Source organism: Telmatherina bonti (genome assembly GCF_933228915.1).
Source record: "Telmatherina bonti genome assembly, chromosome: 22".
Lineage (NCBI taxonomy): Eukaryota > Metazoa > Chordata > Actinopteri > Atheriniformes > Telmatherinidae > Telmatherina > Telmatherina bonti.
The window spans coordinates 11,864,139-11,889,336 of record NC_136631.1 but is presented as its reverse complement, the minus strand read 5'-3'; the positions used below and the strand labels follow the sequence as shown (position 1 = coordinate 11,889,336).

Below are 25,198 nucleotides of genomic sequence, written 5' to 3'. Positions count from 1 at the left end.
CACACCAAAGCGCGAGACCGCCCGTTGCTGATCATCAGAGGATGCAGACTGACATCTAATAATGAGGAGTTGTTTCCCTGTTGTTCCTTTTAAATAGTCATTTGTGTTTCTCAGTGAGCTCAAAACAACACAGCGGCTCGGTGAGTGAGTGAGTGAGTGAGAGAGAGAGAGAGAGAGAGAGAGAGAGAGAGAGAGAGGGAGGAAGGAAGAGGGTGGGTTTGTTAGGAAAGTAGAGCAGCTGAGGGGAGTTTTAGGTTTGTAAGCATCTAGATATCTGGTTGGTCTCGCGCAGGGAGAGGAGGAAGGTGTGGATGTGTGGAAAAGTGACTCCACGCGGAAGAAAACGAGATAAAAAAAAAAAAAAAAAGAAAAGAGAATTACCAGAGTTTTAAAGTAAAGGAGAAGAAAAGAGGGAGGAAGAAGGAGGAGAATATTTCTGACTGGAGAAGAGCATCTTCGGACTGAGCAGCAGGAATGTTACCGGTAAGTTTTCATTGATGGGATTAAACCGGATGTGGCTCAGTTTCCGCCTGAATTTAAACGCCTAGAAAGCAGATAAGAAGTGCAGTAACTCCACAACACAGCTGAGAGAGGTGTCTGAAACAGATTTACAAGTTAATATCTTATAAACTCAAGAAATATTAAAGTTAACACATTTGAATGCACAAGAATAATACATTGAATGTTTTTAAAGTGAACAACATGGAAAAATTCCGTTTATATTGTACACATATACAGATCCATGACATAAAATATTAAGTTAATTAAAGCTCATTGCTGGAAAAGCTGATTTAATTGAGGCAGTTCAAATATAAATGTAGTTTAAAAAGTAATTAAATATGTTTGAAGATTTTTCTTCTCTTTGAGAACAGGTGTTACTAGGTATAACTTGCAAAGATTGTGCATTTGTGATATGAGCAACACCCCAAAAATGTGTCAAGAGACTAGTATTCAGTTTTGTTTTGAGGTACAAGGTGTGTGTATGTCTATGACCGTTACCTAATTGACCGTCATCTAATTGTTAGATATATCAGGATAAGATTCTAGAGCCAGTGGGAATCTCATATCTCCAGAATCTAGGATCTAACTCCATTCTCCAAGATGTCAGGATGTCTTCCCCACAGAGCCAGGATCATCACACACCACCTCCAGAATTTAGGAGTAGAGAGCATGGAATTAGCTGTAAATCCAGACCCCAACCCCATTCATCAGCGTGGATGTGCTGTACATGCTAGTGCCCAATATAACCATACTGGTTGACCTTTGGCAACTCCTTGTTGAGGAATGGGATGCCATCCCAAAGCAAAATGTGACCAGGCCGGTGACCAATTTAAGTATGAGGGGCCAACTTCTCGTGGCTACCTATGGATCTTGTAAACACCACCAAGGTGCCTGACAGTTTAAGATGAGTAACATGTAAAAATATAAAAATGTCAATGTAAAAATATGTTGTTTTTTTCCCATATTGCTATGAATGCAGCTGAAGACTATTACAGGGGTTTTTTTTTTAACACTTCCCACACATCTGGCTGTGTTGCTCGCAGAAGTAAAATCTCATTTATATATATATCTTGCCATAAATGTGACTGCTAAGTCTTTCCAATCACTTATAATGCACCAATTAGTAATACAGTATTAAATTAGAGAAATACAAATGTCATTATTCTTTTTAACCAAGTTTGTGTATTCCCTGAGGTTTTTTTGTATTTTACCTAAGTTAAGAATATCAGATGTCCCCAGATTGCCTGAATGACAGTACTGAAATTAGGTTTTTATATTTTACCCCCCCCAAAAGGAAAAAAAAAAATCCTCTTGATTCACTGTGTAAATTATACTTAAAGAAGTAAAATATAGAAAATAAATATGATTCTGGTCACAACATTCAAATTTAGTTGCGATTCCTATTTTGAATCAGAATTTTTCCAAAAGTTTTGTTAAAAGTATGCAGACTGTTTGCTTGGACTGCTCTGGACAACTGTGTGTTTGCCTACAGCTGTCTGGAAAATTTAAGTGCTCTCGTCCATGTGTGAAAATATCTTCTGTCATAGCTTGATTAGTATGTATGGGTGTGTTAATAGATGGGTGTTTGTGTGGCTGATGTTGATGTGGTGAAGACCTTTGGGCCTGTTGACAGAGTTTGTGCTGAGAGACGTGCAGACTTAATTTTAATTTCAAGATGAAGGTATCTTTAAAGGCGCTGCGCATTGGTGCGTTGACTTTTCTTTTTTACTTAGGACCCTGATATTCTGTTCCAGCCCACATAAGAAGGAAAGAGTGATGTTGTGTGCTAGGTTTTAAAAAACAAACAGACCCTTGCTAGCTAGCTTACCCTTATTAACTATCATCTGCCAGGAGCTTCAGACAGCAGCATACTTATTGGCAACGCGAGTCAAGTTTATTTAAAAAAAACTCCTCAAATTGCTTTACAGGGACATTAAAGCAATATAAAATAAGAAGCATAGTTTAAAAAAATAGAGAAAGGAAAAGGAAGGAACATCAGATAAAAAAAAAAACTATTTAAAACATGATCAAGTTTTAAAAAATCAGTCTTTGTATAAATAGTTCAGATTTGTACGTTTGAATAAAAACTATTGTAATGCAGCAGAACAGCAGTGTTTCAGCTGATCTGAGGCTTTCTTTGAGTTTGTTCCAGACATGTAGAGCATAGAAGCTGAATATGGCTTCTCAATGTCTGGTTCTGATTCTGGGAACTAATAAAATGCCAGATAAAGATGACCCGAGGGGTCTGGTAGGTTCATACTGTGTCAAAGGGTCTTTGATGTATTTTGGTTCTAAACCATTCAGAGGTTTATAAACCAGCAACAGAACTTTAAGATCTATCCTGTGACAGACAGGCAGCCAGTGTAAAGACTTCAGAACTGGATTTTCTCGAGGACTCGAGCAGCAGAGGTCCACTCTGCTACTTACTGTTTAACAGTTACATAAAGGCTTGAATCAGATATTGCAGAAAAACACGCTATCTCTCCTTCCTGTGATGTAGAGAAGAGGGCAAACTTGATGCTGTTTTGTGTTTTGTAGTACAGAGTTGTATGACCAAATACCATACGTGAAATAAGTCATCATCATAAGATAACATAATTTCTTCAGATTATTTTCACACTTATGTGGATTTTTTTTTTCATTTTTAAAAATATTTTTAAATTCATGTACATGTTCCACCTACAAAATTTGGGCAAAGGTAAATATAAAATAAGCAGCAGTTATGCATAAAATATGCATCAAAATGAAGGAAACTAATATAAATCTGTGTTTTGCCTTCTGAAATAATTAATTATGGGGACCAAAGCCTGGTCAGATGGAAGCAGAGATTTAATAATTGGGTTGAGGGAGCCATATGAATTGGAGATAAGTTATTATTGGGGTCGGGGGTTATATTTTTGGGCATCTACAATGAAGGGAACTCTGTACAGTGTCCTGTTAGTCTTTCAAGCTTGTGTTGATCTCACATTTGATCAAAAACCATGCATAAAGTTGGCCATTATTGCTTTTATTTTCAGAGATAGCATTTGGATATCCTAAACATTTAAAAATGAATAAAATAATACACTGCCATGAAGTAAACCTTCACAGTTACATTTATCTTTATTTTGCTTTAAACTTGCAGTTTTCTTTCGCGTTACTGCAATGTAAGCTCTGCAGAAAATAGGAATCTAAAGTTTAACCCGAAAACCAATGAAGTATTGGGAAGACAGAAGTGTTCCCATTTCCCTGCTTACTCTCTCAATGGCAAATTCTCTTTATCGCTGTCTCTCTCTCTCTCACACACACACACACACACACACACACACACACACACACACACACACACACACACACACACACACACACAGAAACTCAGAAAACACTACATCGCTTTGTGACCGGGTTTGGCTGCTGTCAGCTCCAGACAAAACACAGAAGATATAGAGATGTGTTTACTGCACAGAGAGAGAGATAAAGGAGAAACACAGAAGCACAGAGGGGACTGCTACCTTGACCTTTGACCTCATCCTGAATATCCATCCTGCTACTCTGGTTCGGGCCTTTTCTTTATACTTTAATCCAAGCACTGGGGGGTTTAACTTTCTGTCCAGTCACTGTTCAGAGCTTAATAACTTTCAGTTATTGTGTTTGACTGTTTAATCGTCCAGTCTCCTGGGGGAACGTATTGACTTCTAAAGTATTTTTTTCTGTGGCTTCTCGCTTATAGTGTAATCCTAAAATTAAACTATAACAGTAGCATGGGGCAGCTCAAGCGATTGTTGCAGCAAATGCCAAACAGAGCATGATATCATTTGGCAACTTCGTCTGCAATGCTGAGCGGCCAGCGCATATTTTCCTGGGCAGATAGCTGGCCTGTACAGCTGTCAATGCCTTCAATTCCAGTGAACACAGATAGCATTAAGATTCCCATGTTTAAGACTTGCCAGAATTTACATCACAGGGCTCAACATGGCGGCTGCTGGGAAATCATTAGCTACTTCTCACTGGCTCCTGGAGATTTTAGCTGCCTTTGGCTATAAACACAAAAACAACAGTTTTTTATTGAGAAAAGAAAACAGTGTGATTCATATAATGCGAAATATGTTTAAATCTTTGACTGTTTCATACATTTTAAACACTTTCTGGCACACATGGATCTATCAGCATTAGCATGGCTAATGCTAACCAAGCAATTATTTTCTTCAGAAGATAATTCTATTATAGTGATATATAAAATACTTTTGAGTGGCAGGAGTCTCTTCTTTTGGGACTTGTGAGCAATTGTTGGTGAACAATAAATATGGATAAATGCTCATTTATGTCTTTCAGCTTGCTTAACATCACCTTTGGCAATGTTTTTTTTTTTTTTAATGTATTACCATGCTAATGTTAGCAAATTAGCTCACAGAACTATTTCATATTAATTTCCTTTTTAAAACAACATTATTAAAGAATTAAATTATAAAAATTAGTATAAAACAATACAGGTTATTAAAATGGAGGAATAGCTAAAGGTAGTAAATACTTGAATTCAAGTCTTTAAGCTAGCTAGAAATTATGCATTTTAATTACTTCAACTCTTTTAAGTTCAGCTTTATTTATTTTGTGCCACTGTCACAATAAATCAACTCAAGGCAATTTTACAGACACTGTCTAGTTCAGTACAATTCATTGTAGACCAGATATTTTTTAAATAAACAAGTCTGTGGTGTGATCCGAATGAGTCCAGCTTATAATATCTGTGTTCATATTAGCCAATTTATTGAAACCATTATCATGCAATTGAAACTATTGAATTCCATCAAATCTTCTCTTCATTTACTGGCTCATAGAGCTAAAATTAGTTAATGTTGCTGTGACACTTAGGTTGGCTTTTGTGCTTTCGAGTTTTATGAGAAAACTTAGTAGAAAATCCAGGAAAATGGTTTTTTACTTCCACAGTAGGGGAACGAGTATTCTGCTTCTCGAGTGTGACGTTTTTTTCCTTCCCACTGAGCTGGAAGCTCATGTTTTACTGGTCAAATGCAGTTCCTATAGAGACGTGTGTGTGTTTGGGTGTGAGCAAAGAGTGCTGAGGTGTCTACCAAAGCAATGATCTTCCGCTGTTGATCTGCTGCACTGAAAGCACACATGACCAAGAGATAACAGCAGTAGAGACTGTTTAATTTTGCTTTTCAGTTCTTTTCCATTTTTTTCTTTTTCTTTTTTTTTCTTTTGTTTGTTTAGAGTTGCTCAAGTGTGGTCCTTGATCTACTGTCCTGCAACTTTTAGATGTATCCCTTCTCCAACACACTTCAATCAAATTGTTTCCCTCTTCCACATGTCATTCAGCTCTGCAGAGGACCGGTAACATGCCATTCGTGTGTGTTGGAGAAGGTCTGCATCTGAAAGTTGCTTGACAGAAGATCTCAAGAACTGAACTTGAATATCCCTGGTTTACATACATAAACAGGTGTGTTCATTTCAAACATCACTGTCCTCGTACACTGCTTCACATTGGTGTGGTTACTGGGCAATTTATCCACCAGAGGGCAGTGGAGAGTTCAGTGATAACCTCCTAGTTCTGACGTCCGTTTCAGACAATTACAAACACGATGCCAGTGGATGAGATCATGACTATGTACATTTTCAGAAAGAGATATAAAAAGAAGCAGCACAGTCAATCAGAGCTGTGATGTTTATTGACAAAAATCTGGCGATACAATATGTATCACAATACGGGCTACCAATACGATATATTGAAAGATATCAGGATACGTTAAGCAAAACAATATACTGCTGCATGTTTGATATCAATTTACTGAAAAAGAACAGAGGATCTACATTTCACTGCAGAAGAAATCAAAACACTGATGTACAAGACGAATAAAGAAATAAAAATCTGCCTCATCAGTAAAGATATGTTATTTGATAAAAATCGATACAGTGCTTTTGAATATTGATATGTCAAACAACATATTGCGATATTTTGATTACTAGATATTTTCTTACTCTCATTTGTTCCTTTTGTTGTTTGCATGTCTGTATTGTGCAACACTGCCTACGCTGTTTCCAGAGGTACTGCTGTGTTTGCTACTTTCTGAAACTCTCTGAACACGAACCAAATTCCGCACATGAAGAACACAGAAGATTAATGAAAGCCTCCACATCCGTCTTTATCGTAGAGCATCCATGGGCCTTTACTGTTTAATCATAAACATTTATCTTCACGTAAGCTTTCGTTTTTTTAAAAGCAAAATAGTTGCGTCTCACTAGTCTTTATAAAAAACAAAATTACCATTTGAAATCTGAGCGTTCTTTCACCATTCTATGCTTTTGTTTCTTTCCTTATTGCTACCATTGTCATGAAGCAATGGCGTTACTTGTCCATTTTGCTCAGTACAGCTGCGAGGCTTTTGGCAGTACATTTCTCTGGCATGACTTTGGGCAGCTCAGTGCATTTTCCAGTGAAGTATGTAATCATGTGATGGTTACATAGAACTCCGTTGTAAGAGCTGTCTGAATCTGTGGGGAGAGACAGCTTTTCAACACCTGCTAACTGAGTGTGCAGCTCACCTACAGTATCACTGTACATTTTGTTCAATTTAGTGTTGATGGGGGTTTTTTTTTTTTTTTTTTTGTTCAGACCTCCTTCTCCTTCAGCAAAACTGATGACACTATCCATCATCTTCAAGATGAGGGTCACTATTTCCTCTTCATTTCTAACATCAAATTTGTTCAACTGGTCACAACACTAGCCAATGCTATCATTTAGTTTTTCGTTATTTTACAAACAAAAACTTTTAGCAACTTTTAGTCTTTGGGTGTGCATGTTTCTTATTTTTCTATTGTATTCCATTAGATATTTGCGCAAGAGCGTATAGTGAAGCGTTTTTCTGTTTTCTTCCTGGAAATGGTTTGGTTGATTGATGCCATCTGGTGGTGGTAGGGACACCTTAACAGCAGGCCTAGTTAAAAAAAAGCCAATACAATTTATATGGCAGTCTTATTAAAAATGAAATACCATTTCAAAATTCAAACCAATTCTCTGTCTTTAATTTGTTTTTGAAAAGTCACCATGACTCAGTTTTTAAAGTTAATATACAGTTCATCACCAGTCTGACTTCAGTGAGTCCTACTACCAGTGGCCTCTTCATGTAAACTTGTAAATCAGTTCATTAACAGGTGTTAGCAGCTATTTTCTCTTCAGTACTTTCCTAATTTCGGTTGATGCGCTTTCTAAAAAAAGATGTCATCATGATCGGTTTATAAATGGCAGCAGTTTCCTCTACATCCCTTCTACGTAATTTATCCTTTTATGATTCCTCATTAAAGGAGTTGCAGACTTTGCTTTACAATTTGAATTATGTGTAGCTCAGTTACCAGCTCTTCTTACCAGGTTATCTTAGATTCATGAACCCTTTGAACCCTGTGCTTATTATTTAGGCGTCTGCTCAAAAATTGCATATCCATAATGAAATGAGTATGTCTCTGCACCTGCAAGGTCTGTTTGAATGTATTTGAAAGCATAGTAAACACTTGAGGTAATTGTTAAGATGTGTAAATATTGGTATGTGTGTTACTGGTGAAGAATACATGAAATGGCACAGAGCAAAAAATGGGATAAAAAAAAAAAATAAAAAAAAAAAGCTTCAGGCTTGCCAAAAACATCCTCCCCAAAACAAGCACTTTCAGGATGAACATGAATGGAGCTTCAAACCTTGATCAAATCACAGTACAAAATGTGAAGATTATTTCTGAAAATGCCAAATCTGATAAAGTGAAACAGAAAAAAATTAGTAGAGCCAGTTCAGGCAAAGTCTTTAAAATGGCCATTTTGGCACAGTTTGGGACCATCTGTTTTTAGAACCGCCCATTTAAGGGACCACAGATTTTGACATGTTAATTTTTTGTATTGTATATTGTAATTCAGAGCCCAGATGTAGCCTGAGGTTTTGCAAAAGCAGGAGTGGCTGTAGGAAAGCACTGTAGAATTCCTAAAAGAGCCAAAACAGAGGAGAATATTAAATCTACGCTGAATCAAAGGAGCATTAGTCCAACAGATGGCACAGGTTGTGAAAACCATTTCATTTGTAAGAGGATTCCTTTCCAGGAATGGGTGGCTGAATAGGTGCAAGCACACCTTCCAAATCTAAACACATTACAAAGCAAAAGCGGCCCAAACAGCATCTAATTACATCGATTACATAATTCATATCCACACACAAAAAATGACACCATCCCTGCTCCATAAAATTACATTTAGTTACACAACAGATGCAGCTATGCAGCAAAAACACGACTATCACCATCTGTAAGCGTAATTCCAAAATACAATAACATTATGTTGTTTACTTGTTGTTTCCTCTCACATTTTCCCAAATGGTTTGACATTTGGGGGAACATCAGTGTTTGTTTTTCAGCAGAGAAATGCGAGGACACAAGCAGCTGGTTAGTTTAGTGAAGCCTCAATGAAAAGTAAGCAAAAAGTATTAACCTGTTAAATTGAACCACATGAGTAACTGGACAGATTATACTGGACAGATTATAAGAGAAGTCAGCAGAATTTCTATGAAGTTGTCCTGTTTTTTTTTTTTTTATAAACCAAGTAATTTGATGTTGTTTCGGAGCTTATTATGGACCTTTGTCCTCTGTGTGGGCAGCTGGTAGCAGCTGATGGGCCTGGCATTTGGCCTTATGCCTCACTGAGATACACATTTAAACAAAAAGAAAACAAGAAATATCCAAAACAATGGCCAATCAGTTGGAAAACTTTATCTCCAAACATGCGTTCATGTTTGTTTACATATGAAGCCCAGTGTGTGCTGGATATTATCTCTGCTTTGTGTCTGTATTGTTCATAGCTAGTGTTAATAGTGCAGTACTGTCCTTCTGAGGAGCTTGGAAGAACATTTTGTTTAAAAGGGAAACTACTTCCTGCATGCACACATACAGCTGATAACAAAGTGGCAGGCACAAACACTTCTGTCATCTGTAAGAAAACACAGCTTCTTCTCTGATTAAAGCTAAATCGCAGCTCAAAAACATCTAAGTGACTCATGTTAGCTATGATGTCTTTAGCAGTGCTGGATGTGTCTCGCTGCTTTAATTCCAGTAAGGCTGAATATAACTATTTAATCAAGAAAAGTCTGCCCTGCTTGCAATCGTCTGGGTAAAGATGTAAGCAGAGGCAGCAGCTGAAAAGGATAGAAGCCAGATCAACACTGTGTTGAGGATTTATCATCTTGTGTTGGTGGCACAATGAGGTGAGGTGACTGTGGCCATTAACAGTTGCTACAAAGTGAATATTAAAGCGTTTCTCTTTTCCTCTGAAGCGCCCACTGATTTTCTGCCAGTGTCGATAGATGCAGTGGAAATAGAGGGTATTTGTGTGTATTTGAGCACATGCACCAAACATGTGACCTTGTGCCTGACAGAGAGAGGGGGGCACAGCTTCTCTGCCAATGTACTTTGTGTGTCCTCTCTGTGTACCAGTGCAGTCATGCTGCAGTGTATCAGTGTAGCCGCTCTAATCTCTGGCCTGCAGCTTTACCCCCGCTGCTGGACAGCTTCTCCCTGCTCCATGGTACAAACACTTCATATTCACATGATATTATTGATTATTGAAATCTGTTGATTTCTTTGGGGAAAAAAAATGTTCTTGATTTTTTTTTTCTAATATCTGGACTTATTTTCTTTTTTAATCTAATTTTCTTTTTTTTTTTAAAATCTCTTTTTAATAACTTCCCTTTAAACATTTTCTCTTTTGTGCATGTTAAGTAACGCAATGAAAGAAGCACGATCCTCAGTTTTTGAACACTGTTCGCGATTTAAAGTCTCATTCTGTGTGTCAGTATACCACTATTACGGATTTAATTTAAGTGAAGTGCTCAGTGTCGACCACCAGCAGCCTGCGCGGCTCCAGCTCTGCTGCACACAGGGCTAAAAAAAGAAAAAAATCTTTCCAGTTTGGGATGTCTGGAACCTTTTCAAGACGTGTTGGACAAGACAAGCTTGTTTTTATTGGTTTACTGCTGGTTTAATCTTGTCTTTTGAGCCTCCGTTCTTTTGTGTTTCTTGCTTCCTGTTTATGTTGGTCAGCTGATCTGACTGCTAAGCTGCTTTCCTGTAAAGACATAAAAAAATTAACACTACAGTTAACTGATTGGTAGACATGACTGAGCAATGGTAGATGTTGACATTTGGTGTGAGGAAAGCGATTTTTAGGAAAATTCTTCAAGCTTTTGAAAGAAGATGAAAAGCAGTTTTCAAGGAGTATTTATCAAAAATAAGAACATTTAAAAACTCATTTCATTGGACATTTAAATGCACAATTAAACAAGACAAAAAAATCAGGTTGATTTAATTTCAAGTTTGTGCACCGACTGCGAAAGACACATTTCCTCTAAACAGTCACATTTCCTCAGTCACAGCAGTTTTTCCAATCCAGTTAAATTCCCATGATAATTTAGGCAAAAATTGGAAATGTATCTGGTGTACTCATAAAAATATAATGTGATGTTGAAAAAAATATGAATTCTACTAAAAATATCAGATATTTCTTCATAGACTTGAGAGGAAATGTGTGTGTGTGTGTGTGTGTGTGTGTGTCTCATAACCTTTAGCTAGAAAGTAAAATATTCTCAACCAAGTTTTAAGACATATCCTAGAAAACCAACGCGTTATCTCTCTCACCGCCCATCATCCTCCCTTCCTGACCCTCTCTCCACCTCCTCACACTGACTGAAAGCTGACTCCCCCTTTTTCTCCTCCCTCACTGACACACTCTTATATCAGTGTACCTTGCCCTGGCGAAGACGCACTCTTTGCAAACACACTCTCACCTACAAAGACACCTCTTTCACCTGATGACACCCTTAATTATCTCATTCATACACACAGATGCGCACACTTAGGTGCACATACCCCGCCGTGTGTGCTTCTGGACCACGGCTTTCCAATGAGGCGTTTTTTTGGGCCAGTGTTGGAGCAACTGGTGGTTCTGTCTAAAAGCCTCAAACTGAGTAATTGCAGGAAAGCAAAGAAGAAGCTCAAAACCAGGAAAGTCAAACCATGGGTGAGTGAGAGACAGAAAAGCTTTTTTTTTTTCTGGGAAACTTTAGTAATCTATTAGTCAAAGGAACATCTGTTTTCCATGAAAAACTTGTGTTTATGTGTGTTTTTTCTGTTCTGTCATGTTGAAACACTTCAAATTATGTTGGAACAGATCAAATTAACATTGCAATGTGAGAAATGATCAGAAAACAGACTTTTAGAAGTTTCTATGTTCCAACATGATCCCACCATTTACCAGTAAAATGAGAATGGATGTGGTTTGTAGTGCAGCATGGTTAACTGAGCCGTTTATCGCTCTGGCCTGCACACACACACTCCTTCTATCTTTGACTATCTCTTTTTTCCTGTTCTAACGCTTAAAATAGCCAGTATCTTCATTCAGCACCAGCGGCTTTCAGGAACTACAGCAGTGTGAGTCAGTTCATCTAACTGATAGAAACAAGTCATCCACATGGGTTTAAATTAAAAAAAAAAAAAACAACAAATAAATAATACATAGGCTGCTAGCATAGGCTCCAGCTCCTCCTTAATCGGATTAAGCAGTTTCAGAAAATGAATGAATGAATGCATGATAAATAATACATCTTGTCAACTTTTATCTGCACTGGTTTTCTTTAGGATTATCAATAATTGCTAAGATGCAGCTGTTTAATTGTATTTTGGTTAAAGTGGTTTGATAGTTTACGTCAGTCATCAAACTATATTTGAATTTAATTTCACAACTGTGGCCTGCCGTTGACCTATATACTGATGGCTATCTATAGAGGTTCTGCAGTGTGGTAGCTATATTAGATGTACACAGACAGCCTAAATGACAGATAAGGTTTCTAGGTTTCTAGTTTCTTATTTATGTTTTTTTTTTTTGTTTTGTTTTTGTTTTTTTTAAAGATTGACCCATATTTTTACATTTGGCAAGCGTAATATATGTCTATGTACATGCTCTATAGTTCTAACATACCTGCACGTTCATCTCTACTTTTGTTAGATCAAAACTACAACATAAATCAAATTCAAGTATTATTAAAGGATTCACACGTTGTATTCCAGCCATAAATTAGCAACATTGTGTATAAAATTAGGGGGAAAAATTCTGATCCTATATTAATCCCAGAGGTTAATTCGCTTCTGTATGCAAACCCCTTTCATATTAGTACCAATCAATCCATCACTATCAAAAGGCTTCTTGCTATTAACAATAAACAGATAAATAGGATGTTAGAGACAGATAATATACAACGCGTGTTCCAAAACTATTGGGACACTGTGTAAAATAGAAATGGAAACGGAACATAAACAACAAATCAGATGTTGAAGCTGAAAATTTTTGCCATTTCATGGAAAATACTACCTAATTGTGAATTTGAAGACCCAAATCCATCTTTAGACAAGTTGGAACGAGTTGATATATAGCGCTGTGTAGCATCCCCTCTTCGTTTAGCAGCTGTCTGTAAACATCTCGGAAGTGAGGAGATCATTTGGAGTTGTAGGAGAGGAGTGTTGTCGCATTTTGGTCTGATGGAGGGGGTCTAGCTGCTCAGCAGTCCTGGACCTTTGTTGGTGGATTTTACATTTCACAATAAAATATTTTCTATTGCAACTGGTTCTTTTGCAACATGTGAGATGTTCTCCTCATGTATGTGTGGGTTCTCTCCGGGTACTCCGGCTTCCTCCCACTGTCCAAAGACATGCATGTTAATTGATCACTAAATTCTTGTTAGGAGTGAGTGTGAGCACCAATGGCTGTTTGTCTCTCTTTGTTGGCCTGCGAGGGACTGATGACCTGTTCTTGGTGTACCTGTCTCTCACCCAGTGATTGCTGGGATAAACTCCAGCTTCCCCATGACCCTGAATTGGACTAAGTAGTTTGAAAAATGAATGAATGAATCAATATTTTCTATTGCCAATAGGTCTGGACTGCAGGCATGCCAGTTCAGCACCCGAACTCTTTTCCTGCTAAGCTTAGCATTGTCTTGCTGAAATATGCAATGCCTTCCCTGAAAGAGATTTTGTGTGGATGGGTGCACAAGGCCAGAGCAGAAGTGCCAAAAGACAATTCTCCCTGTTGTTTGTGTCAACGTGGTTCTATATTTTCATTCAGTCACTTGTTTGTTTTTTGGCATCTTTTTCCAAGGTCAAACTGTTCTTCCATGTTAATTACCGGCAGTATTAAACAAAAACACTTTGGATGATGGTTTTTCATCAAAATTCAGCCATCACACGATGCAATATTTATCTCCTCAGACACTTCCTAAGTGCAGCGTGTTTGACCACATTAAACATTAAAACCCCTGCAAGGCCACGATTAGCTGACTTAATAATGGTTTGTGGAATAGTAAAAACCCCTGCTGTGTTTGCAGGATTTTAGGGTTTTCATGCGTGGATGTGTTTGTAAATGCCTGTTTGAGTGTGTGTCTAATCCAAGCTTTAGAGAATGTGTCCCTGGTCAGTCTGTCTGCATGCAACCAGATTACTTCAAATGATCTGGGACAGGTGTGCAGAGTACCGTGGATTATTGCGCTGTGAATATTCTGTCACTGTGTGTTCATGTGTGTACATCCTGTAGCATGAGGGCACTGTCTGTTTCTGTGTGTGTGAGAGAAAAAGGAAGGGAAAAAAAGCCATTGAGATTAAAAGTGTATCCATATCTGTATGTGCTTTGGTGTGTGTTTGTGCACTCCTATCCCAGATTACCCTAAATTTATCTTTCAACTGCTGACGATCTGACATGACATCACCGCTGACATTGGCAGTGACATCACTGAGGGTAACACATGATGTCCTTTTCTGATTGCTATTTTAATCTTTTGGCTGCAGAACTGACAGGATATGATGACAAAATCAGATGGAGTTATTACTGCCCAGCTCGAGCTAAAACGTTAGGCTAAATTTAACTTTTTCTAATATGCCAATGAGATTAAATCAGATTGTTAGATTTTTACACGAACAAAACATGTAAAATGAACACACAGGTTGAGGACTTGGTTTGATAATACGCTTACCAACTACTTTATTAGGTACACCTTCAGAAGTGCCTTAAATCTCCATGGTGTAGATTCAGTTCAGCGTTGGAAACATTCCTCAGAGGTTTTGCGCCATGTTAAAATCATGGCATCACACAGTAGCTGCAGATTTCTCGGCTACACATCCATGATGAGAATCTCTGGTTCCACCGCATCCCGAAGGTGCTCTACTGAATTGAGATGTGGTGACTACGGAGGTCAGTGGTGTTCAGGGAACTTTCTTGTCATGTTTTAGAAAGCAGCTGGAGATGATCTGAGCTTTGAGATGTAATCTGGCTGGAAGTAGTCGTCAGAAGATGGACTGATGACTGCTTCCATGGTGTATTTGTATTTGTATATATTTGTATTTATTTCAATCTCCATTAGCGATTGCAATACAGCTATTCTTCCCGGAGTCAATACAACATTCCTCTCATAATACAATGATTACACCAGTTTTCTTTAAAACCTTAACAGTGATAGGACATAACAAGCAAATCCCACCCCAGCCCTACCCACGCACACACAAACATTCACACTCACATAAGCACACACTCTGTGGTCATACAGTCTGTTAGTATACCTGAAATAAAAGAGAGATAGCCTTCCTCATTGTGGTCTCTTACAATCGTAGTTTATCCAGTGATGAGAGTAGTTACTGAACAATGACTACTAAATGGTATTTACCATCATCAAGACTATATTTAAGACACAACAATTTATTGAGTTTGATGCCTTTTAAAAAGAATTTTAAACAAATATTTACTGTTTGCTTTAATAATGTTACATAGCTCTATAGATAACGGTACTTTTTCCATAGTTTGTACTTTCAGTAGTCTGAATCTGCCCTCTGTAGCATGTCTAGTCTCATAGTTGTGTTCCTCAAGACTAAAACAAAGCTCTTGGTAAAGCATTCTTAGAAGTTTAGTTGTAACAATATTTCTGGTTAAATTTAGCAACGAGGCTGAAAATTTCTCTTTTACGTTTAACCGGGACAATACATTAAGCCATTAAGTATGTACCCATACTGTGGTCTTAAAGTGATAGGATGGTCAGCAACAACAGAATCAGGTGCACTGTAGCCTCTTAATGATGCTCAAAGTGTCCCAAGAAACTATCCCCCACAACATTACACCACCATGAAGCTGAAATGTTGATGCAATCCAGGATATACTGAAGCTTTATCTTGTTTTACACTGTATTCTGACTGTAGCATCTAAACATGGCAACTGAAATTAAGTTGAATCAGACAAAGTAATGTTTTTTTCATTTTCTATTGTCCAGTTTTGGTGAGTGTGTGTATTGGAAAACTCTGTTTTCTGTAGTAGCACCCCATGTGGTCTACTGCTGTAACCCATTTGCTGTGAGGATGGACATGTTGTGCATTCAGAGATGTTATTCTGGTTGTAACTAGTGGTTATCTTAGTTACTGTTGCCTTTCTATCAGTTCCAGTTATCTGCACAAGACATTTTGGTCTTGCTGGATAATTTTTTACACCATTCCCATATATAAACCCATATAAGTGGATGTGTGAATATCCCAGTAGGTCAGTTGCTTCTGAAATTTTTATACCAACAATCATGCCACTTTTAAAGTCACCTTTCTTCCTCATTTAATTTCCCTTTGGGGATTAATGAAATATTTTTCATTTCATTGTATTGTGATCCTCGGTTTGAACTTCAGTAAATCTACGTGACTAAAGGACTGAAGCAATAAAACAAGCTGATTTCAAATTGCCGGCATCTTTCCTATCTTTTCTTTCAGTGTTAGATAATCCACACTGGTGTTTAATTGTTCTTTTTTTGCTGAGTTGAGAGCTGCAGAAATGGTTTGAATTACACAATCCTGACTTTATCTTTGGATTTTATTGAATGCCAAGATGGAGTTTTTCAATAAAGAAAATAGGTCAATCAATCAATCAATCAAATTTTATTTATAAAGCGCTTTACAACAACCTTAGTTGACCAAAGTGCTGAACAAAGATAAAAACAAGTAAAAATATAAAATAGCAGTTCATTCACATGTAAAAATCTCAACAGCCAAAGGCTGATCTAAACAGATGAGTCTTTAGCCTGGCCTTAAACAGAGGCAGGTCCATGATGGAGCGTAACTCCAGAGGCAGAGAGTTCCAGAGTTTGGGCCCTGCCACTGCGAAGGCCCGATAAAGAAAATAGGTGACTAACTCAAAGCAGTTCTTTAATGGCAAACTATTTTTCTGTTGACCAATTTCAATAATTCAAATGCCAGTCATGACACTTATCTGATTGTTTCTGTGGTTACAGGTGATCCTGACAGTTTACCTAAATGACACCCAGCAGATGCTAACTGAGGTCCCAGTTACTCCAGCAACCAGAGTGGTTGACGTGGTTGAATATTGCAAAGAAGCGGGTGAAGGGGAGTGTCACCTGGCAGAAGTGTGGAATGGACACGGTAAGCCTGTTCTCTGATTAAATCCACGATGAATGAAAAGTTTAGCCGAAGCTGATTATTAATTACAAGCAAAAATCTGTGCGGTAAATGCAAAATTATCACATTGTGAAGACAAGTTGAAGGTTGATTGTCAACAGTTACACATCTATCTACTCTGTCAATCAATCTACTCGAACACTGTTTGATCTGCAGAGTCCTTATCTACTTTTAAGAGCAAGCTGAAGACTCAGCTCTTCAAGGAGAACTTCTGCACTTAGTTTAACTCTATTTGTCAGAAGTTGGAGAATTTTGCCCAGTTCTGTGCAACGCATATTGTGTTTCTGTATTTAAACAAGGGGACTATTTTGGGGAGGGAAGGGAACAAGATAAAAATCTTTGCCTGTAGTACTACATGGCAACCACTGTGTTTAACTCGCAGCAGTCTGACTTATACCTATGATGTCCTCTATTGTTTGATTTTTTTGCTTGTGTTGTTCTCACCCTCATCGCTTTGGACAAAAGCGTCTGCTAAATGGTATGGTTCCAGTTACTGTAAGAAGTATCCCACCTTTTAACTGCTAAATGTGAATAACATGGATTGAACCAACAGATTTTAAAACTGAAGCCAATGAGAGAGTCATTAACTGCCAGAATAGTGGATCTCCAGCTCCGAGGTTTAAGGGCTCAAAAGTCAAGTGTGTTGCAGCAGGGAAGCATCTACAACCTGCAGGATAGTAGCTCTCAAGGACTGAAGTTGGAAAGCCCTGGACTAGATTCTGGACTTGAAAACCTGAAAGGCGGCAGGTATGTTTGGGGCTATGACTGGCTTTGCTGACATGCCTACAGAACCTATGGGAAACAGATGTTGGACAAGGAAATGCGGTTTTCACTTGTCGTTCACCTTTTTAGCTTCTCAGAGTTTCTATATACTTTGGTAATCTTGTTTTATATTAGAAGGCTGTAATGTTTGCTCATTTACCTTTTGAGCTGACAACTCCACATATCTGCTGTCTGGTGCTGCACAGATTGCTTTTTAGTTTTTTTCCACAAAAACAGCTGCTTATGAATAAAAACAATGTTGTTGGTGGTTATGAAAACAAAGATTATGGTCGAAAAAACAGAAAATGTTCCATAGACTCAAAGGGAACAACTGTGTTGTGTAATGATTCCTTCCTGAGCTTCAACTATGAACAACAACCTGTGTGTTTGATGTATTTGTAGTTGTGAAACATTTCTCTGTTATATTGCTTTTAGCTATTTTTTATACAGCCAATGTAAGATTTCTTTTTAATGATATTATGTATTTATTCATACATTTTCTTAACCACTTAGTCCAATTAAGGGTTGAGGGGAAGCTGGAGCCTATCCCAGCAATCATTGGGCAAGAAGCAGGGTATATCCTGGATAGGTCACCAGCAAACAACCATTCACACTCACACTGAGTCCTAGGGATAATTTAGAGTAACCAAAAAACCTAACAAGCTCTATGTGCAAACTCTGCACATAAAGGCCACTGTTCAAACCCCACCCCCAGCTGAGGCTTACCCCTTCTTGCTGTGAGACTGTAGTGTTAACCTCGATGCCACCGCGCAGCCTGGTATATATTCACCCATTCTCATTTCTGTCAAGTCCTAAAGTTCTTATCAAGTCACAGTAAAAAGATTTCCTTCCCTTTCATTTGTCCTCCAGTCACACCTCATCTGCCTGGAGATCAGTAATATGTTTATGAGCTGCAGGATGAGATCTGGTATCAGATAAAAAGAAAAAAAAAAGCCGCCCGTTCCGTAGACAGGAGACTGCTTTTTGTCTTTTGATCTGCCTACATCTGCTGCACAAATGTGTTTTTAAACTTAAATGCGTGTAGAGGCACAGAGAGCTGCATCCTCTGAGGGTGCAGGGGTGGCGGACTGGTAAATGCAGGCACAACCAAGAAGCAGTTAAATGAGTAAGCAGGACATAAACCATGAGTTGGTCTTCACAGCCGTCAGATCTTTTAGACATCATTATAGGTGATCATTCTAAGTAAGATTAATGTTGTTGCTCTGCTACTCTGACAGTGGTTTGACCTATATGTCCACATGCGCATGCATCATTCACCGAAGTCCATTACTCGCATAATAACTATAGACAGCCTGTCTTTTGAGTATTAGACTGTGTACATGTTCATAATCTGGTATTATATGACAGGATAATCATGGTGTGAACTGGCCTAGATCACTTGCTCTAAAGCTAATTATAAACAGAGTCAGACCTATGGTGCATCTACAGCTTGTGAAATCAATACAGTACTGAGTGCTTTCTGTGTATCCTGTGTCACTCTGAGCTTGAATAGACCAGAGTGACCATCTCTATTAAAGCATGGCCCACATTCATTCAATCATAGCTGTCCAAGCAGCGATCCACTAACACCACAGAGTGTTTGTGTGGCCCTGTGGTGTGAGCGAGTGGTCAGATGTGCTATAAATGCCTCTAAAGCTTTATTGTGTCTCAGAGGGTGACGGTGTAAAGCAGCACATAATAAATGGGGGTTTATATTGTGTGTCAAAGTGCTGCGGCGTGATGAGAAGCCATACCTCAGGGGCATAAGTGATTTTATGGTTAATCTCAGTGTGTGTGGCTTGATGCGCTAATTCATGTGCGTGTGCATGCATTCAACTATGATTGATTGATGGATTGATGGATTTTTACTGTGATGATGCTTCTACATGCTGAGCTTTGTGTAGCTTTAGTTCTGCTCTGATCGTGTTCTCTACATGTGCTATAAAATACCAGCTGTTTCCTTTAGTTTAGTCTGAGTCAGTACATGTGCAATGTGAAATCCTGATGCATGCTTTACACATGGATGGAAATTAGTGAGCTTGTTTTAGTACCATAAAAATGAGATAATGGTGTGTAAGCAGATCATTTTAATTGGATCTGATGCATTTATTTGCACTGCAGAAAAGCGATAATTGCATACATTTTTCAGTCAGTTATAGGAGTTCCTTCGGAGTAAGTACGTATATCTAGTGACACACAGTCTGCATTAGCTGCCTTAATGTGGGAACTAATGGACCACATGCTACGGCTGTCTTGCATTTATATTCCTGGACAAAACGTCATTTAAAAAGGATTTTCTCACATTTAACACCACTTCTGTTTTCTATTTATTTATCTTACACATTGTATTGATGTAAAAGAACAAAATAAATTAGATTTATAGGTGTACATGAACAAGTACGTCAGAGTATTGGGGAGGAATCCAGTTGTGTTGATCTGATTTTATATAATCATATAACCGCTGTTTCCTGATAGGGCATGTTGTATTATGCGGTTTACAATCTGATGACTCAGGAAATCGGTAATCATCGCAGTGCTGTGCATGTAAATGGCCCGTTGATGTAGCTGTTCTTTGAATTCTGAACAAAAAAAAACTGATTGTAGCTGGATTGATTTAATTTTGTAAGTAACGAGGGAGGTATATATGTTTGTGCTGAATCCAAACAAAGCTTTGGCATCTAAAGTGATCAATAAAGTCCTTGAAGATTTTATAAATTTCCTTTTTAAAGAGTTTGACTGCTTTACAGTAAGCAATAGCATCAGAACAGAAAAGAAAATAAATTACGGAGTTTGAATAAAATCTAAATAAATATATTAAATTATAGGCCAATATAAAAAAAAAAGAAAATCACGTTTCTTATTTGATTGATTTTGCTCGATATTTCTACATGTATCTTTTCATCGGTTCTTCATGTTTTTCTTTTTTTATATTTGTTATCACACGCTTTATATTCACCTGATTGTGAGATCTGGACACAATTGGATCTCCATTTGAAACCTATGCGTTTACGTTGTTTGGTTACTCAATTCTATTCTGAAGTCATTTAGCAGATGCTTTTTTCCAAAGCAACTTACATGTAAGAAGTGATCAATTAACTTGTCTTGTAGGTGGGAGGAAGCCGGAGAAAAAACAGAAAACAGGGCTATTAGAATACAAAACTAATTTAAAAAAGTTTGGGACTCTGTCTAATGTGTAAAGTAGAAAACAAAAGGCTGAGAAGTTCGTTCCCTTGAGAAAGAGCACTTGAGAGAGGCAGAGTCTCTCGATAGTGAAAGTTCAGCATGTAAAGAAATGTGGCACATTTCTAGAATTATGTTCCCCAAGATTAACCTTCAAAGACTTTAAATATTCCATCTTATACCACATAATACCATCAGATGATACTGAGATTCATAACAGGACGCCTAAACCAAAGCCGAAGCTCATTTGAAATGGTCTGAGGCAAAGGGGAAGTTTTTGGGAGTCATGGATGTTGTAGCTTCCACTAAACAGTAGAAGGACCATCTATCTTATTATCAGCGCTCACAACCTACATGTCTGTTGATACGGGGTGCATGAGTGCTTCAGAAGCATGCAGCTTACACATCTGTAAAGGCTTAAAGATATGTAAAGCAGCATCTGCTCTCATGCAGCAGCTGCCTCTTTCAGGGAAAACATTGCATATTTCAGCAACAACAATCCAAGTCGTCATTCTGCAGATGTTGCATCGACTTCCAGATCTTTCACTGACTCAAAAAGTTTGGGGCATGAAATATAACAATGATGATTTAGAACTGATGAGCAGCTATTATCTTTTATCACACAAGAATGAGACAACATTCCTCTCCCAGTGACTGTGGTTAAAGGAGGAAACTTATAGTGGGAGGGAAGTGCTGCTGATAAATGATGCAATATGTTTCACAAATTGTATTTTCTGAATGTAAAAGGGTTTTTGTTTTCTATTATTACAAAAATATCAGCTTATACAATTGCAGACGGTTTAACTTTTTCTTGACATTTTACATTTATTACATGACAAACGAAATCATTTTAAAGTACTTTCAGGTTCTGGATTTATAGCCAGCAGAGAGAGAGCATGGTGATGGGAAAGCGTGTAATTGTGGGGAGAGAATTTAAAACTGTGCTGTTTAACGAAGTGTTATGTGATGTGCTTAATTAACTGATATATGAATCATCCTCTTTTGCCCTTTTGTTAACAAACCACTTTAATGTGACATTAATTTTTCAACAATTAGTGGGATCTTTTCCAAACATGTTCTTCCATTTTTTAATTTTTTTTTTCTGTTTTCAGAGCGAGCTCTCCCTCAGGAACTGTTATTGTTGGATCTCCTTCAGCAATGGGGAGCCAGGAGGCCGGAGGTCAGCTTCTACCTCAGACACTGCCCCCCCTGGCCTCAAGGTACAGCAGAAACAAACACACGCATAGTGACTATTTAAAGCTTGTCTCAAAAGCAGAGAAGTAAGAGTGAATATCCACATATCCAAGAACACCAATCCAGTGCCAGTGGTGTTTAGAGGTTTAAAAGTTAGGCCGGTGACTTGGTCATTAATTAGGCAGATAAGATGATTAGAGTTATATAACTGCTAGGGGAGGCTTTGAGGGGGCAAGGACAGATGAAAGCTGCTACAGAAAATACCTCTGTGACACTGATCATGTTTAAAGACAGAAAAAAAAGCAAGGAATGAATGAATGATTGTGTAATATTTGTGCCTGTTGGTGCCAAGTCTCTGATGCTGCAACGCTTGCTTTGCTCTATGTAAGGGCGGGACAACCTCACCACCTGCTGATGTGTTCCCGTTTTACGCTTCAGCCATTAAAAACATAAGTATTGTTCATTAGAATCTCATTATCATCGTATGCTGGTGAACTGTGAAGTAATGAATTAATCATAACAGGCCTTTTTTTTTTTTTTTTTAACTTGACTGAGTCATGCATCATTTAAGTTTTCTCATATGTTCTCTGATTGCTTCTTCGGTGTGTTTTTAATGTTTTTTTTAAGCCTTTGTCGGTATTATAGTTATGCAATAGCTCACAAATCTTTGGCTGACTGTAAACAGATTTTCCACCCAGTCACAATTTATTTGCACGGAGGTTTATAATAAGTCTACAAGCTGCAGAGTGAAATCTGAAATGAGATGAAAAAGAACTGCAGCTCATTTGGTCGTCTGTCACTGCGAGAGGAAACCGCTTCTTCCTACTTTTCCCCCGGGTCTCCCTTGCTTCTGTAGTACAGATGTGCATTTGATCTGTCAGAACATGAAATATCACAAAAAGCAGCAGCATCATCTGCTGTTTTAAGGGACGGGCGGGTTAACGCAGCCCCCTGCAGCTGCCAAACTGTCCCTGTGCTTTTGCTGCCAGCTCGTGTTTGGCTCCTCACCTCATATCAGAAAGCAGCTTCTTCAAGCAGTCAACTGCTTTCCACGGATCAGAGCTTTATATTACTCTAATGTATTACCTCCTCCCTGGCTAATTTAACAATGTGTGCTCTCTGTGGCTCATTAAAGGTGCCTGTGCCTCCCACACTGGGCTTCTCTTCCTCTCAGAGACTTTCTCTGCATTCATTTCCACACCTGCAGTTTGAGTCCTTTAGCAGAGAATACATTGTTCTCATTGGGATGGGTTGAAGGTAATTATCTGGTTAACACCCACAGTCATTGATCATGCATATCTCCCCAATTTATTTCTGGTTTAAAGCTGCTGTTTGTACTTTACATGCAGTTGTGGCAAGATACATTTTTAACTACGTCTTCGCGATTTACTGACTGAAGGTGAAACTTCGGTCAGCAAAAGAGCTGCAGGGGATTAGGGGGGGATTGAACCTGTCTAGTCTGGGTAGATTTAAAAAGAATGATGCTATTTATAGATTACACAGGACATAGGTAATGTGAGAAGGATGTTTCCTATTCAGCCATTAATGTATAAGCATGCATTGAGTTGAAACATGCAATAATACATGCATCCAGCATCCTTGGATTTCTCTTTTGGTGTCAGAAATACAAGCATCTTCCGCAGCTGGGACTAAGCAGAACTATTTAGACAGTATATGTAACTTTTATGATAGTTTTGTTATGTTTCTTGCAAGTTGCTGAGATACAATTGTGATATTTATGAGCATGCCGTCATGTTAATACATAAAAGTGGTCATGCTGAAAATTATTTTATTGTGCGCTTTACATAAATAAAGTCTTTTGCTCCCTGGCACCAAATACTCCTACAAACAAACCATAGGTTATACGAGTAAAGTGGGGCGGAGGGGTTGGATTTGCTGTCATCTCACATCTCAGCCATTTGGCGTTAGCTGGGCTCACGTGAACACATGTCGTTTGTGGTCATTTCCACCTCCAGCGAAACCAAATCTCTACTCCGTCCACATGTGGACAAAAGCCCGCACAAACCAGTTCCTGACATACTGCACTCATTCCACTTTCTATGAAACGTAAAAGCCCAAAGTCGTTTTCTTTTTATAGTGTTTATTTTAAAAAAACATCCTTCTTTGTTCTATAGATATGATTTTATTACATTAATATTTAATTTGACATGTTGCTGTGTAAATAATGATGTTTAAAAGACAGTTTGTTTAACCTGTATTACATTTTACTTACATTTTTATTTCATATATCTGTACAGAAACAACATTGCACTGCTTTTGAAGTCATAATTGAATTTTGCACATCCACTTTTTATTTATGCGATTAATTGCAAATAAATTATTTTCATTGTCGCCCAGCGCTTAAACACAAGAACTATGACTGGAAATAGAAAAGCTACACTTTTTAAGTAAAGTTTTAAAATCAAGTTCCTGTCCTGCTCTGTGAGTGTGTTAATTACACATCTGCTAGGTCGCACAGTTCACCTCATCCAGATCCATTTTAATGTGCTGTTTCAAGCCTCTGCTCACATTTTTCTTCTTTGTTCATCTGTATGCAGGAAGTCAGCAAGCATCGGAGCAGAACTTGAGCACAGAGGTAGCAGAGAGCGTCAATGACAAGGTGGGTGGACACACACACACACACACACACACACACACACACACACACACTGCACTGCTTGTCTGGGTTAGGATGCAGGACAGGTTGTACATTTATAATAGGCTCAACCTCAGAATCCAGGGTCACTTCATCGACTGAGATTTTGATTCTATTCATTGACAGAAGGTGTGGATCATACAGTCTTGCTGTCACTGAGAGAAAATCAAAATTTCAGTGCTTACGTTAAAATGTGGCCTTTTAAAGCGACTTTCCATGGTATATCCAAAGTAAATCAAGATCTGTTGAGAACGATGTTCACCAAATCCTTTTTTTTTTTTTTTTTTTGTAAGAAAACATTCTGATGTATTTTTATTAAACATTTAACTCCTGTCGCTGTTTTTGGGACTGAGCTGTAGATGTTTTAATAAACCAAAAAATCTTTTGGCTTTCCAAATTTTA

The 25,198-nt window shown here is 38.1% G+C and overlaps 1 protein-coding gene across 3 annotated transcripts in view; it reads left to right on the top strand.

Annotated features, from left to right (window-relative positions):
- The first annotated feature begins 240 nt into the window (after positions 1-240).
- LOC306772809 (apoptosis-stimulating of p53 protein 1-like) overlaps positions 241-25,198 on the top strand; it is a 63,972-nt gene continuing 39,014 nt past the window's right edge. For 2 of the 3 annotated variants that reach the window (XM_079262438.1, XM_079262437.1), the window contains exons 1-4: positions 11,309-11,539; positions 16,821-16,968; positions 22,059-22,166; positions 24,699-24,760. In XM_079262438.1, coding sequence (XP_079118564.1) covers positions 11,423-11,539; positions 16,821-16,968; positions 22,059-22,166; positions 24,699-24,760 — 435 coding nt within the window. In that variant the 5' untranslated portion in view covers positions 11,309-11,422. Of the gene's footprint in view, positions 484-11,308; positions 11,540-16,820; positions 16,969-22,058; positions 22,167-24,698; positions 24,761-25,198 lie in introns of those variants that run through there. The other variant, XM_079262439.1, reaches the window with a different exon arrangement.